Source organism: Callorhinchus milii, unplaced genomic scaffold (genome assembly GCF_018977255.1).
Source record: "Callorhinchus milii isolate IMCB2004 unplaced genomic scaffold, IMCB_Cmil_1.0 Scaffold1, whole genome shotgun sequence".
Taxonomy (NCBI): domain Eukaryota; kingdom Metazoa; phylum Chordata; class Chondrichthyes; order Chimaeriformes; family Callorhinchidae; genus Callorhinchus; species Callorhinchus milii.
In genome coordinates, this window is record NW_024704742.1 from 85,505,941 (window position 1) to 85,521,767 (window position 15,827).

General features: G+C 42.1%; 1 protein-coding gene across 1 annotated transcript; it reads left to right on the plus strand.

Annotated features, from left to right (window-relative positions):
* Positions 1-2,162: 2,162 nt before the first annotated feature.
* Positions 2,163-14,683, plus strand: smu1a (SMU1 DNA replication regulator and spliceosomal factor a). The gene is given in 12 exon segments (NM_001292133.1): positions 2,163-2,247; positions 3,973-4,183; positions 5,846-5,998; positions 6,332-6,442; positions 7,235-7,363; positions 8,002-8,121; positions 9,678-9,794; positions 10,296-10,423; positions 11,326-11,452; positions 12,258-12,425; positions 12,855-13,007; positions 14,192-14,683. Coding segments are annotated over 12 exon segments (1,542 nt in total). The 5' UTR covers positions 2,163-2,221; the 3' UTR covers positions 14,291-14,683.
* The last annotated feature ends 1,144 nt before the right edge of the window (positions 14,684-15,827 follow it).

Sequence of the window (15,827 nt, forward strand, 5' to 3'; positions counted from 1 at the left end):
GCTCCTAGCTAAACAACAACTACAACAAATTACATTTGTATAGCAGCTTTCATGTCAGGAGCTCCCAAGGCACTGGACAGTCAGAGATCTGCACCCAAACTGGTGGTTGGGATCAGGAGGGGTGGAGGGCAGGGAGGGTAGGGGTAAGAAGATATGGTTGAAGAGGAGAGTCTTGAGACAGGTCTTGAAGGAAGCAAGGGAGGGGGCGAGGTGGAGGGACTGTGGGATGGAGTTCCAGAGGGTGGGGATAAAGAGGCTGAAGGTCCGCCCGCCAATAGTGGAGTGGGCAAGGCGGGGGACATGAAGCAGACCGGTGCCTGCTGAGCAGAGGGAGCAGACAGGTTAGTAGGGGGTTAGGAGGTCACAGAGGTAGGGAGGAGCGAGGGGTGGAGGGATTTGAAGGTGAGGACCAGGATCTTGAACTGTATCCTATGTGTGATGGGAAGTCAGTGGAGTTGGGCGAGGATGGAGTGAAAGGGTCGCGGAGCCTGGTGCGGGAGAGGATTCAGGCTGCAGAGTTCTGGATGATCTGCAGACTGTGGAGGGAGGAGTTGGGGAGGCCGACAAGCCTAGTAGTCGAGCCTTGATGTGATGAATGCGTGGACGAGGATCTTGGCAGCCTACATGGGAGACAGTGGCAGAGCCGGAAGGTGGAGCGGATCATGGCACAGATGTGGGGGATGACAGACAGTTGCGGGTCGCACGGTAGCTGGTCTTGAGGTTCCCTATTCGCTCTGTGAGGTGTACAGTGCATCCATGAAGGATGATGCTGTCAGTGCCCGAGGTATGGAGGGGCTGACGGGAGCCAAGCAAGAAAGCCTCAGTCTTGTAGACAACTACATCCCATGCTGCAGTTACGAGGTATTAATCCAAAATAGTTTTAACTTGTCCTGGCTGACTGATTTTGTAAATCTTTTAAGAATAGCCATAAAATTGCGATTGAATAGCAATTTTATAATATATTATTTTATCTTATAAAATTGCTTCTCAAACCCTATTCTAAATTCTACTGAGAATCAGCCTGAAACTTTTATCTGCAGGGTGTTTTCGGGGTCAAATAATCCAGTTTCTGCTAGAAATATATTGATTTGTGGTCTACATTTTAAATTTTCACCCTATTCCACTCATAAGCAAGTGCTGTTCCAAAAGCAGCCTTGAATCTGGAATGAAGATGAGCACATTTTCCAAGTGTGCAACAGGAACCTTCTTTTCAGCATCTTGAGCTCCTCTGATAACCAAGTGAGTAGACATACTAACATGGCGATCAGTAGTCCAAAACGCTCTTAGATTTAAGCCATTGGCTGGAAAAGTTTGGAAAATTATCAACGTTAGATGATTTTCAACAGTTCTTTTTAAGACTGAATGCCTTCCAAAATTCCACACAACCCTAAATCTTGCGATAATGGATTTATGCCAAAGAACGTGAGAAATTTCCGGCCCCAGAACTTGCAATAATAATCCCTCCAAAAACCCAAAACAATAATTAAATTGGTCATTTTCAATCCACGACTGTTTGTGGGACATTGTTGTGCGCAATTGGCTGCCGCGTTCGCCCACAAATATACAGTCAATTCACTTTACAGTGTGTACTGTGAAGCGCTTTGGGACGTCCTCCCGACGTGAAAAGCGCTATATCAAATGCAAGGATTATAGGATTATAAGGATTATAAATTTGATTCTCAGTCTGCGGTGCGTCACGGGAAACTGGTCTCAAGTCAGGCGGCACAGCTCAGCACATCTCAGAGGTCAGGTGTCTGGGGAAGGCTGAACCCAACTCTGAACCTGGCCTCTGGGATGTACCTGAATTGGTCACTCGCTCCCATGGCTGTCTGCGGGGCGACCGCTGTGCGCAAACTGTCCCCAAAATACACGGTCCATCCACTGTATTGGACTTTATCTGTGAAGCGCTTTGAGACGTTTGACCGAGGTGACAAGGCGCAATATCAGAATGCAAGGAGTACGCAAATTAGATGATATATAGTATATAATAATAATTATTATTATTATTATATGGTATTTCACACAGCAGTGACCCGCCCCCCTCCCCCTGGGCAGTGGGCAGTGTGGAGGCGGGGCTCAGGCCGGGCTGACGGTCACGTGGTAACCCCCTGGCCCTCTGGTTGGTGGGGAGTCGGGGCCCCGCCTCTTCCTGCCAGTACCGGAAGTGCGTGTTGTGCAGGCCGCGGGCTGCTGAGCGCGGGGGCGAGGCCGGGCCGCCAGCATGTCCATAGAGATAGAGTCGGCGGAGTGAGTACCCGCTGCGGGGGGAGGGGGGTCAGGTCGGCCGCCGAGCGGTTCGTATGAGCAGCGCCGGTGTGAGCGGGGCGGCCGCTCTCACTGTGACCGTTATAGAGCAGAGGTCCGGAGAGAGACAGAGAGAGGGGGAGGGGAGGAGGGGCGGGAGAGAGGGAAGAGGGGGGGGGGGAGAAGAGGGGAGAGGAGGGGAGAGAGAAGGGGGGGAGAGAAGGGGGAGAGAAGGGGAGGAGGGGAGAGAGAAGGGGAGGAGGGGGGAGAGGAGAAGAGGGGGAGAGGAGGGGAGGAGGGGGGAGAGAAGAGGGGAGGAGGGGGGAGAGAAGGGGCTAATGTTATGTCGGTGTTGGTTTGACTCAGAGGCCAAATGGAGGATAATAATAAACTTTGCATTTGATGGGCAGTAGTGGTCATAGTCATGTTGTTGAGAGGCGTCTCAAAGCCCTTCATCACATTGCTGGGTCGGCCCATGGGGATGGGGAGCTGAAGAGAGAGGGAGGAGAAAGATGAGCAAAAGTACGGTCAATGGGGTGAATCTGATACACAAAAGATGGCCATTCTTCGCCCGAGGTGGGTTACTGTGCCAAAATGTGATTCCCATACCGGGAATCGAGCCTCTGCCATCTGGTTCAAAACCTGGAAAGGTAACCACAGGACCGTACGGGAAGTTAAGTTACCAAACTGGCAAATGAGGAAAAACATGGAGAATCGGCCGTAACCGTATTCCTCATCGATGTTCACCAAATAAAAACAAATTTCCTGTTGACTGCATTCTTGCCTCTGAGTCAGAAGTTTGTGGGTTCAAGCCGCCCCCCCCATTGGTACATAGTCTTAACACTCCAGTTCAGTACTTAAGGGTATGGTGCATGGTCGAAGCTACCATCCTTCGGATGAGATGTTAGTCATGAGTTACTGCCTGCCTGCTCAGGTGAATTCCAAAGATCGTTTGATGATAATAATATAATAATAATCCTTGCATTTGATACAGTGCCTTATCACATCTTCAAGACGTCTCAAAAGTGCTTCACAGAATATTTTGTAAAGTGAATTGGCTGTATATTTTGTGGGTGAAATGTGGCAGCCATTTGCGCACAGCAGTGTCCCACAAAGTGTCATGGACTGAGCGATCAGTTTTTTTTTATTGAAGGAATTATTACCCCTGGAAAAGAAGGGAGTTTCTCCCAGTATTCCGACCAACAATCCCCCAAATAAAATTGGTCAATCACTTTGTGGCTGCTTCTGTACTATTGCTGTTTGCAAATTATGGAATATTGCTGCTGTATTTGCCTACAAATGTGCAGTCACTACACTTTACACAAGACTTTGAAACACATTGAGATGTTCTCAGTGTTATGGGTGCCATATCATTGCAAGGATTATTCTTATCATTTGGCCATTCATCTTGTTGTTTGCAGGATGTCACTTGCCCTTATTATTTGCTGTGCTTTTCTACATTAATAACTGTTGCACTCCATTATCAAATGCAAGGGTTGTTATTAACAACTTGCTGAAGCATTGTGAGACATTTTGTCTCAAAAACTTCAGCAAGTTAATAATAATTCTAATGTCTCTGAACTAAAATCTAAAATGCTGGAAGTGTGCCACAGGCAAAAACCCCGAATGAGAACTTCTCTTTCTCGATCATTAACCTACATATTTTGAGCATTGCTTGTCTAGCAGTGGAAGCATTTAATTCAATGTTTTCTCTTTTTTTCCCCCCAGTGTTATTCGCCTGATCATGCAATACCTGAAGGAGAATAATTTGCATCGCACGTTAGCAACTTTACAGGAAGAGACCACAGTCTCCCTGAATACTGTGGACAGTATAGAGAGCTTTGTGGCCGATATAAACAGCGGTCACTGGGACACGGTATTGCAGGCTATACAGTCGCTGAAGCTGCCGGATAAAACTCTCATTGATTTGTACGAACAGGTAAACAGAAGATAAATAAAACAGAGTGCTTTTAATCGGTGACCTTTTGCAAACCTCATTTCATAAAACAATGTACCATTAGGAATTCCTTATACAGTAAAGCAGGCACCAGGTGCAATTGCCTCTTACTCCCTTCAGCTGGCAGAAACCCATCACCACGCATAGGAGTCTCCAAACCATACTACCAAGTTCCATATGTATATGATTACCATTCGTCTGATATGGAGTGCTAACTTGAGGGATGAGCTTCTCAGAGGGATGAACCCTGCTTACGTACTGGTAGAGGTGAGGGTTGGGAAGAACAAATGCTTGGGGGCCTTGTGTATTTAGATACTGCTGGAGTTTAAAACCATACAGCTTGCCATTGGGAATATTGACAAGCTTCCCTCTGCTTGTGCAGCTAGGATCAGCCCACCTGTTAGGATTTGCCTTGAGGGGGAAGAATCCCCATCCCCGGTCACAGCGATTCTTCCTTGCTCTGCTGTTGAAAAAAATATATATTTACAATATATATGAAAGTGATTTACATAGTTTGTCAGTTTTTGGAATTGCAGGGTCTTTTTCTTTTGAGGGAGGACAGAAGGCTGAAGTTCAGCATTGTGCGCTAGGAAAAGCATGTTGAAATTATGCCCTGTCTATACTCTAAATAAAGTAATTAATGGCTTCAGCAGTAGTGTGAGGTACTTTACAGTCCCCTTGTGTGAGATGAGGGCTGTGAGAATTTGGGGTTAATGTGTTTAATGTTACAATTGGTTGCAGAACTGGCTCTTTAATATCTTTATGAATTGGTCCTTGAAAGTTCTTGGGTGTCCATTTAAGACATTGTTTGCAACAGCTGTGTTTATATTGCTGCCCACAAATCAAAGTGTTTGTTGATGAATCCTCCACAGGATGATCTTGCCAGGAAGGTGATTTGCTTCTGAATTTTGGCTTGACTGCTAAACCACAATCTATACTGCACCTATACTTTACCACGAAAATCACAGCAAATACAGCTTTACAGTTTGACAATAATAATTTATGCCTCATTATGTTTGACTGCAGTTGACAACAGAATACGCATCAAGTACCAATCGCCCAGCTTTCATTAGATAAAGTCTACAGGGAGTCATTTCTCCTAACTGTTGCAGATACATGATAGGATTGAAGTTAACAATTGTTCCCAATGTGAAAGCAGGCTAACGGGGCTCGCATTCACTGTTGGTGAGTTTATCGGGTCCCTGGATTTATGTCAATTGGAAACAATAATAATAATAATCCTTGCATTTGATATAGCACTTTTCACGTCGAGAGGACGTCCCAAAGCGCTTCACAGAATATACTGTAAAGTGAATTGACTGTATATTTGTGGGCGAAAGCGGCAGCCAATTGCGCACAGCAGTGTCCCACAAACAGTCATGGATTGTAAATGACCAATTTATTATTGGTTTTGGTTTTGGAGGGATTATTATTAGGCTCTGTGTGGAGTAAGGAAACTTGCCCAAGGTTTCGCCCTCTGCCTGGAATTGAACTCGGGTCTCTCGCTTGCAAAGCGAATGCTCTAACCACTGAGCTACAGGACTCCAAAATAATCAACAGCGTATTGTGTGTACTCTATTGCAAAAGCTTAGCTTATTTCAAAACTGCAATACTATGTATTTTTGCACATATTTTCTTTTTCAGGTGGTTTTGGAGCTGATCGAATTGCGTGAGTTGGGTGCTGCCAGGTCTCTGCTGCGACAGACTGACCCCATGATTATGTTAAAACAAACCCAACCAGAGAGATACATTCACCTCGAGAATCTTCTCGCCCGGTCTTACTTTGATCCACGTGAGGTACGTTATCGTCTTAGTTCAGCAAATTCAGAAGCGTGGGGAGAATGAGCAACCATTGTGCATTCTATAGTCTTTAAAAAAATAAATGGTGCCTTTGGGAGTTTTACAAAATACAGTAGATTTGACAGTAGAAAGTGAAGTGATGCAGTAGCCTGTCTTAAGCTGGATCTTGATCTGAATTTATACACAAAACAACTGTCAGAAACATCGGCTGAAATTGTAGCAGAACTAGAATCTAATAAATGAATGGAACATTTGGTCACTTCTTTTTTACAGGATGGTATCTTGGAGTTGTGTTTATCATTACACTTATTGTTGTGCATTTCTACTCAGGCTTACCCAGATGGCAGCAGTAAAGAGAAGCGAAGAGCGGCCATTGCTCAGGCATTGGCAGGAGAAGTCAGTGTAGTACCTCCCTCACGTCTCATGGCTTTGTTAGGACAGGTAAGGATACCGTGTGGTGGAATGACTATTTTCAGCTGAATGAGCAGGAATAAATTTATGGTGCTATTTTTTGCAAGAAAACAATACTTTTCGGATGGGAAATAATCTGAGCTATCTTGCTCAAAAGTTATATTTGATGTGTAGTTTGCTCTCACAAATTGGCTACTGTGTTTGCCTTGAAAATACACGTCACTACAATTTAGGGTAAGTTGTGTGAAACACTTTGAGACGTCTTCAAGGAATGAAAGGTGCCATATCAAATGCAAGTGTTAATATTAGTAGTAATTTTTGCTTCAGAGCATTACAATTCTACCCAGCCACAAAATGTACTGTACACAGCACAATATTTAAATGAAGTAGTGAATGATAATGAATAGATAGAACACCACAACAGTGACTTCAGGTCTTTGTTTAGCAGGTGATGTTCTGGCCTTTCACATAACAAAGAGCTTAATGCATTATTCTGTGGTGGGATGAGCACAGAAAGATAGTTAATATCCTGGTTATATTTTTACGTGAGATTAGAGCGCTCAAACATCTGTATTCTGAAGGAATGAATTCTGAGGACAATTAGAGCATCCCAACATAGCTTACCTTGAGACCAGTATGTTTCTCCCACAAAATACTCAGTCAATTCACTTAATAGTATACTCTGAAGCGCTTTGAGACATCTCGACAATGTGAAGTCACAATAAAGGATTTTTTATTATTACTAGAATAATTGCCTTGAATTTCCAAATTCAGAATCGGAGTATGAAGAGTATTAATTGATCATTGCATTGTTTACTTCAGGCACTGAAATGGCAGCAGCATCAAGGTTTACTGCCTCCAGGTATGACCATTGATTTATTCAGAGGCAAAGCAGCTGTGAAGGATGTGGAAGAGGAGAAGTTCCCCACTCAGCTCAGCAGACATATTAAGGTACGTGTTCTATCTCAGTAACTCAGTGGGCTGGAGTTACAGACTGGTACCAGTTCGAACACTCGGGTTCTAAAAAGCAGTAAATAAAGATATCTATTTAATCAGTAAGGAGTATTGTCTAGATTGTTTTGTCTTTTGTGTAGAGTCTTGAAACATCGTTTTGTATTTGAGAAACTGCAGAGCCTGAATTATTGAAGATGGTTAAATTCTATATGTATGTTTTCCAGTATGGGAGGTCTATTTTAAGTAAGCCATTATTTTTGCCTTTTTTCAAAGTGCATGTAAACTTTACATTGGTTTTGAACTTTAGTCAAAGACCATCTTGAAATTATTTGTCATGAACAGCTGTTACAGCACTATAGATTGAGGGATTTAAAAGAGAATTACACAAGAAATTTGCTGAGGAAAGATATTAGAGGGTACGTGGTAAAAGCAGGGAATTGGGATTAGGGCAGATGGCTTCTTAGAGGAGCAAACATTGGCACAATATAATGGGTCGAATGGTGTCCTATTATTTGGTACATTTCTATGATATTCTAACTTTGAAGAGAGGAAATCCCGTCTAATTCTAAGTTTAGCATAACAAACTTTATTAAATAATTGCATTATATTTATAATATTTTTAATCTTTTAAATAGTTTGGTCAGAAGTCCCACGTGGAGTGTGCTCGGTTTTCTCCAGATGGCCAGTATCTGGTTACAGGCTCTGTGGATGGCTTTATTGAAGTGTGGAACTTCACGACTGGCAAAATCAGAAAAGTAAGCATTGAACAAGCTAAATGGTCTCATTACAAGTTAATTTAAAGAGTGCGTTTTGGCAGCCTGGACCATTAAATTGTATAAATCTGTGATTTTACTTTAAAACTGTTGTATAGGTGACTGTGTTACAGCACCTACCACGCTCAGTCTGTTGGTAGATAAGTTGAATCACAATTGTTAGTAACTTGGGCAGTAACTCAATGCTTCTGCAATTATAAACAGTAAAACTCATATAAGTTGTATCAGTCGGGACCATAACATTTAATATAACTTACGTGATGTCCAAGTTGCAGGCTTTTATAAATGGCATAAAATCGAATTTAATCAGTGCGCTCACGTAATTCAATGCACAAGGTAAGTGCCTACGTGGTGATGGGTCAAAACTACATTTCCCGCAAAGCATTCCATCTTGATCTGTCGCTGCCTGTGCACTTACCAGCAAACATTGGAATCGCATTGAGTCGCGGGAAATGAAGTTCTTCTGCACATGCGCTGGCGGATCAAAATTACGTATCCCACGATTCAATGCAGCCGTCTGGTAAGTACGCATGCAGCGACCGGTCAGGGCATCCTTTCCCGCGATTCAATGCAACCGGTAAGTGCGGGAGTAATAGAGGGTAGGGGAGTGGTGATACGAGTTAGGAGATGATTAATATGATTAGTGTCAAAAAAAACGACTTGGTTTTGATAGGAAACTATCAATGCAGACTGAATGGGACTTGGGTGAGTGCATGACTTAGGCGATTATATGATTTATAAAGGTAAAACTTACGTGAGTTACTGTAGTTTAAATGACATATATCAGTTCCAATCTCTCACTGTTTGTCTCAGTGATTGCCCCTACACAGTACTTGTGTTCTTGTTATGAGTATTTCCATGGTAGCGATTAGGCTTGTTTTCCTTGCTCACTTTGTTATAAAGAGATTACCATCTATATCCACCCTCTTGTGCATTTGTTTTAATTTGCATTTTTCACAATTAAAAACCACTCTTTGTTGCCTGTCAGTAAAGGTTACTGTATTTCTCACAGCATTGGATGTAACTGGATCCCAGATGTGAAGGTTGTGTATTATTTGGGTCTTCAGTCTCTGCCTCCACCCTTTGGAACTCCATCCCATTGTCCGTTCACCTTGCCGGACCCTCCTCTTTACCCTCGCTTCGGTCACTCTCCAACCCCTCCCAACCCTCCACCCCTCCTGATCCCAAACCTCTGTTGGGGCGCAAATCCTTGACTGTCCAGGTTCTTGGGACATCCTCCCCATGTGAAAAGGGCTATACAAGTTGAGGAAGCAATAAACAATTTTTGCTGCTTTCTAGAGCCATACTTGACAGAAGTTAATGTGCTGCATATCGGAAGTTAGTTAACTGTTCTCCAGTTAATGGCCAGTGCTGAAATTGTGAGCATGTATGGCTAAGGATGATATAGCTAGTGCAGTTCTGTTAAGCTGACTTGTTTTATGGCAAGCACAAAGTAGATGTATGATTTTAATAGTTTGTAAAAACTCGACCTTCTAATGATTCTTAATTTTTAAATGATTGTTATATCCCTTTTCTAGGATCTCAAATACCAAGCTCAGGACAACTTCATGATGATGGACGACGCAGTTCTTTGCATGTGTTTCAGTCGTGACACTGAAATGTTGGCTACAGGAGCCCAGGATGGAAAAATTAAGGTGGGCAACAGATTGAGAATGTAAGAGAGCGTGGAAAGAGAAAAGATTGCTTGGCCTATAAAGCATGCTTTTTCCACTGCATTGTAAAACCTACTCCATTCACAATATATTCTGTGAAGCACTTTGAGACATCGCAAGGACCTGATAAGGCACTATATCAAGAAAGCACTTCTGATGACATTAGCGGCACTTCTGGGCCTAGCAGCTGTTCAGCCCCCTTGTGTTTTAATTTTTTTTTAAACTGCATCAACTCATAGTTTATCAATGGGAATTAATTTCTGTCAAATTTTGGAAAATTGCAAAAACGTATATCAGTGTGTACTGATCTTTATCAAAAATGAGCTATCTGATCATCGAACTGGACAATGGCACTTGAAAACCTGTATTTATTAACATAAACTAAACATCACCCGTCTAAAGTTTTTTTAACAAAGAATCATGTCACTATTATTTTAGAGGAACTTCTTTCCATTTGACTGTTGACTGATGTTGTCTCATTAGGTGTGGAAGATTCAGAGTGGCCAGTGTCTACGCCGTTTTGAGCGTGCTCACAGTAAGGGTGTCACCTGCCTTAGTTTCTCCAAAGATAGTAGCCAGATACTCAGTGCATCTTTTGACCAGACTATCAGGTGAGTTTTAGTGTTGTTTGTGTAATTGCTTAGGGGGTAACATTAATGTTTTTAATTTCTTGTAAATTGTTGTTGAAGCTTTGGAACTCTCTTCCCCCAGTTCCTCCGCCATGCCCCCTCCTTCCCCTCTTATAGATTACGAGTGAAGACTTTCCTCTTCGATTGTGCTTACAGTCACCTGCTCCCCCCCACCCCCCGCCCCCCCCCCCACACTCCCTCCTGGCATTAGGCTGTGACACATTTAAGAACTCCGAGACGCTGCCCCGCACAAAGAGTTCTATACAAATGCACGATGATGTTGTTGTGAGGTGCAGCATACAGTTTTGTGTGAGATTTGTAACTTCGCCCATTCTAAAGAGCTGTAGGTGGTCTGGTTCTTGACAAATGTATCTGCCTTTCAACATTTTTCATTTCTTTTGTTTGTAGTTTAAAGATGGTTCTATTGTGTGCGCGACCTTTTTTTTATTGCTTTAGTGTGCACAAATCAATCAGAGATAGGATCGTTCTGTCCACAAGCAGGGTGTCACCTGTGGGTAGCAGAGTTGATGTAGAGGCGAGTTGCGAGATCAGGGAGGAGAATTCAGCGGAGTTAGAGCAAGAAGCGGAGAAGTGGAGGTTGAAGTCTCCTAAGATAATGAGGCGGATCTACAGAATTTATGACCACTTTGACTCACGCACTGACCCTTCTGTCACTCCCTTTGGGGTACCTGAAAGTGGAATTAAGATGAATGTTGGTGCTGGTTCTGTAGCTCTATTTTTTTGTTGACGGAGATGTTAAGGTTGATAACTTGGAAGGCTGGGTCATGCTGATATTCAGTAAGAGTTGCAGAGCATGCATTCTTGCTTATGATTATGAAGCGCTGGTGTCATTGAATAATGATGTTAGTTTGCACTGTTTGCAGGATTCATGGTCTGAAGTCTGGGAAAACTCTTAAGGAATTCCGAGGTCATACATCATTTGTCAATGAAGTGACTTTCACCCAAGATGGACACTACATCCTGAGTGCATCATCTGACGGCAGTGTAAAGGTACTCTTTTAGAATGAAAGGTGATATGTACCCATTGTGAAACCCATGATCCCCAAAAACTTACCTATATTTAATAAAGGCATTGGTCGGAGATGTGTCACTTAAGTATAATGAAATGAAGAAAAGGTGGAAACAGTCTAGCCTGTGAACTCATGCCCCAATATGAGGCTTGATCATATGAACTTCTGACCAAGAAGTGAGACTTATCACATGAGCCAGAGCAACACACATTCTTGATACTGTTTGAAAAGAAAACAATTTTGTCATGGTCATCGATTTTCCAGATGAATTGATCACACCTGGTTGCTTGTCGGCCCCAGAGGCCACTAATGGTTCCGCTATGGAGTGTCCACAAAGTCCTCTTACCCCCTGTTACAAAACAGTGTATAAGATTACGGAGGAGCTGAAACAAGCTGTCAGAGATGCATTTCGCCTTGTCATGCCTTCAGGTTACTGAAAATGTCGCACAGAACATGGCGACGGATCATTTCTGCCACACAAATGATGGCACTCACACACTGATCCTCTGGTTGCCTAAATACAGTTAAACACTTGTACTGAATACAATTAAGGGCTTTTAAATACAAAGATCACCATTCTTCCACATGGTTCAGTTGTTGGTCAGTGCAGTGTGTAAAAAAAAACATGGAGGTAACAGGAGTTTGTGGAGACCATGTACAAGAAAAGTCTATGTGACTTATCATTTGTAATATAAGGTGCTATAAAAATGGAAGTTGTTTCTAGTGTTTTAAGCATTGAACTCCCAGGTGTTCGTATTCATGTTTTTTTCCCTCTTTCGTCACAGATCTGGAACGTAAAAACAACAGAATGTGCAAATACTTTCAAGTCATTGGGGAGCACTGCAGGGACTGACATCACCGTGAACAGTGTCCACCTTCTGCCGAAGAACCCTGAGCATTTTGTAGTATGTAACCGGTCCAATACAGTAGTCATCATGAACATGCAGGGGCAGGTATGGCTTCACTGACCTATTTTGGTGATGGGGTGGGATGAACTATTTCAAAAATAGCTCATTTAATGTTTTTGTGATTTGGCCACAGAATATACTATAGATCGAATTGACTGTATATTTTGTGGGCGAAATGTGAAAAGGTTACAATCACAAAATATACAGTCAATTCACTTTACAGTATATTCTGTGAAGCACTTTTAAGACATATCAATGATGTTATAAGGTGCTATATCAAATGCAAGGATAATTATTATTTTCCACTACTGAATAATTAGAATGAGTGATGAGAAATGAAAGATTATATTATTTGCTCTCGGAGAGCAAGTGTGTATAACTCACTTATGAGTCCTCTGCAGGATCATATATCTGTGAACACAGAAGGAGTGTAGATTTGACTCCAAGAATATAATTATTCTTGATTTATTTCAGATTGTGAGGAGCTTCAGTTCTGGTAAAAGGGAAGGTGGTGATTTTGTTTGCTGCTGTCTCTCTCCACGTGGTGAATGGATCCACTGTGTTGGTGAAGATTTTGTGCTATATTGCTTCAGTACAGTGACTGGCAAGCTGGAAAGAACATTGACGGTAAGATGGGGCTGCATGTTTCTGAACAGTAGATTGGCATCTTGTCTGTGCTATATAGGAATATACAGCAATGAAAAGAATAATTACAATGTGTTTAGCTATTCACAAAGGGAACAACCCCCCTGTCTTACTCCCTGCAATCAATGTTTTCTCTATGTAGTTATCCAATTCCCATTAAAATTTGCTGATGTAATCTGTAGCCAATGCCTTGCCAAGTGGTGTGGCCATAAAATAGTGAAAAAGCTTGTGTACTTTATTGCTAACTTTTTCCTGAACCTCTTCTTATTCAATGGGAACACCCCACTCTCCTAATTTGGGTGACCAGTTCCAGCTCTTAATTTAATTATCCTTTACAATATACTCCCATCATTAAGATGGTCTTTGTGTATTATGGTGTATTGTCTAGGAAATAATGTTATGGGATATAGTACATAGATCGTTCAGGACATATGTGCATGCAACTCCCAGGAAGGTGGAAGGCGAAGCAGGTGGACTTTTTTTTGCCTAGCATTTCTTATGTTCTTATGGTGACCAGAATTGTCTGACAGATGGGGCCTGATCAATGCTGCAAGGTCTTCTCACACATTCTCTATTTCTTTGTTTCCTCTTAGCTTCTTACTTGCTAATACAATCCCACGTACAACTATGCATTATTTTTAGCTAGTTTTTTAATCCATTTTACATGGTTCTTCTTCTCCCCTTACCCTCTTTCTCTGACTTTCACCGCTTTCCAATAAGTCCAGTAGGCTGTCAGGCTCTTGATGATCTACTTCATTTTAAGTACTGTAGACTTGTGAAACTCCATCCAGACCTGGTGCCTTGTCCACTTTAAATGTCTCCCATTTGCAATAAATCCAGATATGTCCACATAAAATTCCACACTATTTTTCATCATATAATCTAACATATATAAAATAATGCTTAATGTTTCTCTGCCGTTTGTAGTGTTTTTTATTGATTTGTGGGTGAAATTTGGTGCATTTAGTACTAATTTTGGTTGCATTCAATACTATTGTATTTACAATCATCTTTTTTNGTGCAGATGAATATTTTGAGTGCTCTTCCAAAGCAAACCATAACCTTTAATACAATATTGCTACTAATTGTAGATATGCAGGTCACAAGTTGTGATCATTTTGGGTGTAATGTATTCATAATTCTGATTACATATGGATGTCTTGTAGGTACATGAAAAAGATGTCATTGGTATTGCTCATCATCCACATCAGAATCTGATTGGAACATACAGTGAGGATGGACTTCTTAAACTTTGGAAACCTTAAGAGGATCGATGAGCTGTTTCTTCCTGAAATGGCTGACACCTTGTAACTGTACATGGTTACAGCTTTGACACAAGTAAAACTTGCAATGAAACTGCAAACCATTTTGTTTCAAAAGGTTCGCAAACTTCAGATGTTAATCCATTTTATATGCATTTGACCCAACTTGTATGCACTAATCATACCAGATTGTGTAGCAATGATTAATTTGATTGATGTGGCAAAAATCAAAATCTTTCTGCCTTTGTGGCAGGTTTTGAAAGATCATCGCTGAAAGGTTTTATTCTCCTCATTTGTCGTCCTAGTGTTTGTTTCAAAATGTTTCATAAAACTTTTCTTGCCTTAAGGTAGGGATATAATTTGCAAGTGTCATTCTGAATAAATTGATTTCTTTCCAAAATATCCTGTGAAAATGAAATTCTGTAATATCTAAAAGGACTTTTGGGAGCAATCCACTTGATTTTTTGACTGCCTTAGTTTGTAGTAAATGCAAAAGCTCTTCAAAGCAAACATTTTAGATACTGCTGAAGCATAACCAATATAAGAAATTCTTGAGGGTTCAATCAAGTGCATTAACCCTAAGAGTTATTCATATTCTAGTCTTTGAATGCATGAAGGGGTAAGAGTGCAGCAGGTACAAAATGCTTAATATGAAAGGCTGAAGTAATTTCTCTTAATTTTTAATTAGTGCAGAAACTCACTCAATTTACCTTTTCAACCCTAGCAAACACTAGAGCCCCGCCAAAGGAAACCTGTTTGAATACATCTAATGAGCTAATAATGAGCAGTTATCATCCACGAATTCATCACATCTAGGCTCCACCAAGCCAACTCCCTGCTTGTCAGCCTTCCCACCTCTTCCCTCCACACGCTGCAGTCATCCAGAACTCTGCAGCTTGTACCCACACCAGGCTCTTTGGTGCTGTCACCCCATCCCTCAAGAGTTCAAAATCCTGGTCTTTGTTTTCAAGGCCCTCCACAGCCTTGCCCCTTCCTACCTGTGACCTGTTATCTCCATATCAACTACCCTCTCACTCCACTCAGGAGGCACGAGCCTGCATCATGTCCCACCGTCAGCAGTTGGGCCTTCAACCTCTGTCCCCACCCTTTGGAACACCATCCCAAATTCCCTTAGCCTCACTCCCCCCTTCAAGGCATGTCTCACGACTTTCCTCTTCAATCACACCTTTGACCACTTTGTCTGATCCCAAACCTCCTTGCTTGCACCTAAATCCGTGACTATCCAACTTAGGAGATCCTGCTGATGTGAAAGATGCTCTACAAATGTAATTTTGTATTGTAACTATTAGGTATTGGTTGGTTTCTGGAAGCCTACCCACATAGCCATTGTTTAGATATAAGCCTGGGCAGAGTCCAGCCATGTGGGTTTCTGAGAGAGAATCACACTTCCCCTCCCACAGCACCCTCAGGCTAGCCCAAGATTCACACCGGCATGCTGTTGGTCTTTATAGTTCTACTACACTCAACTCTAGTTATGTTTAGATAGCACAATATCACAAAAGAACCACACTAAAGTCAC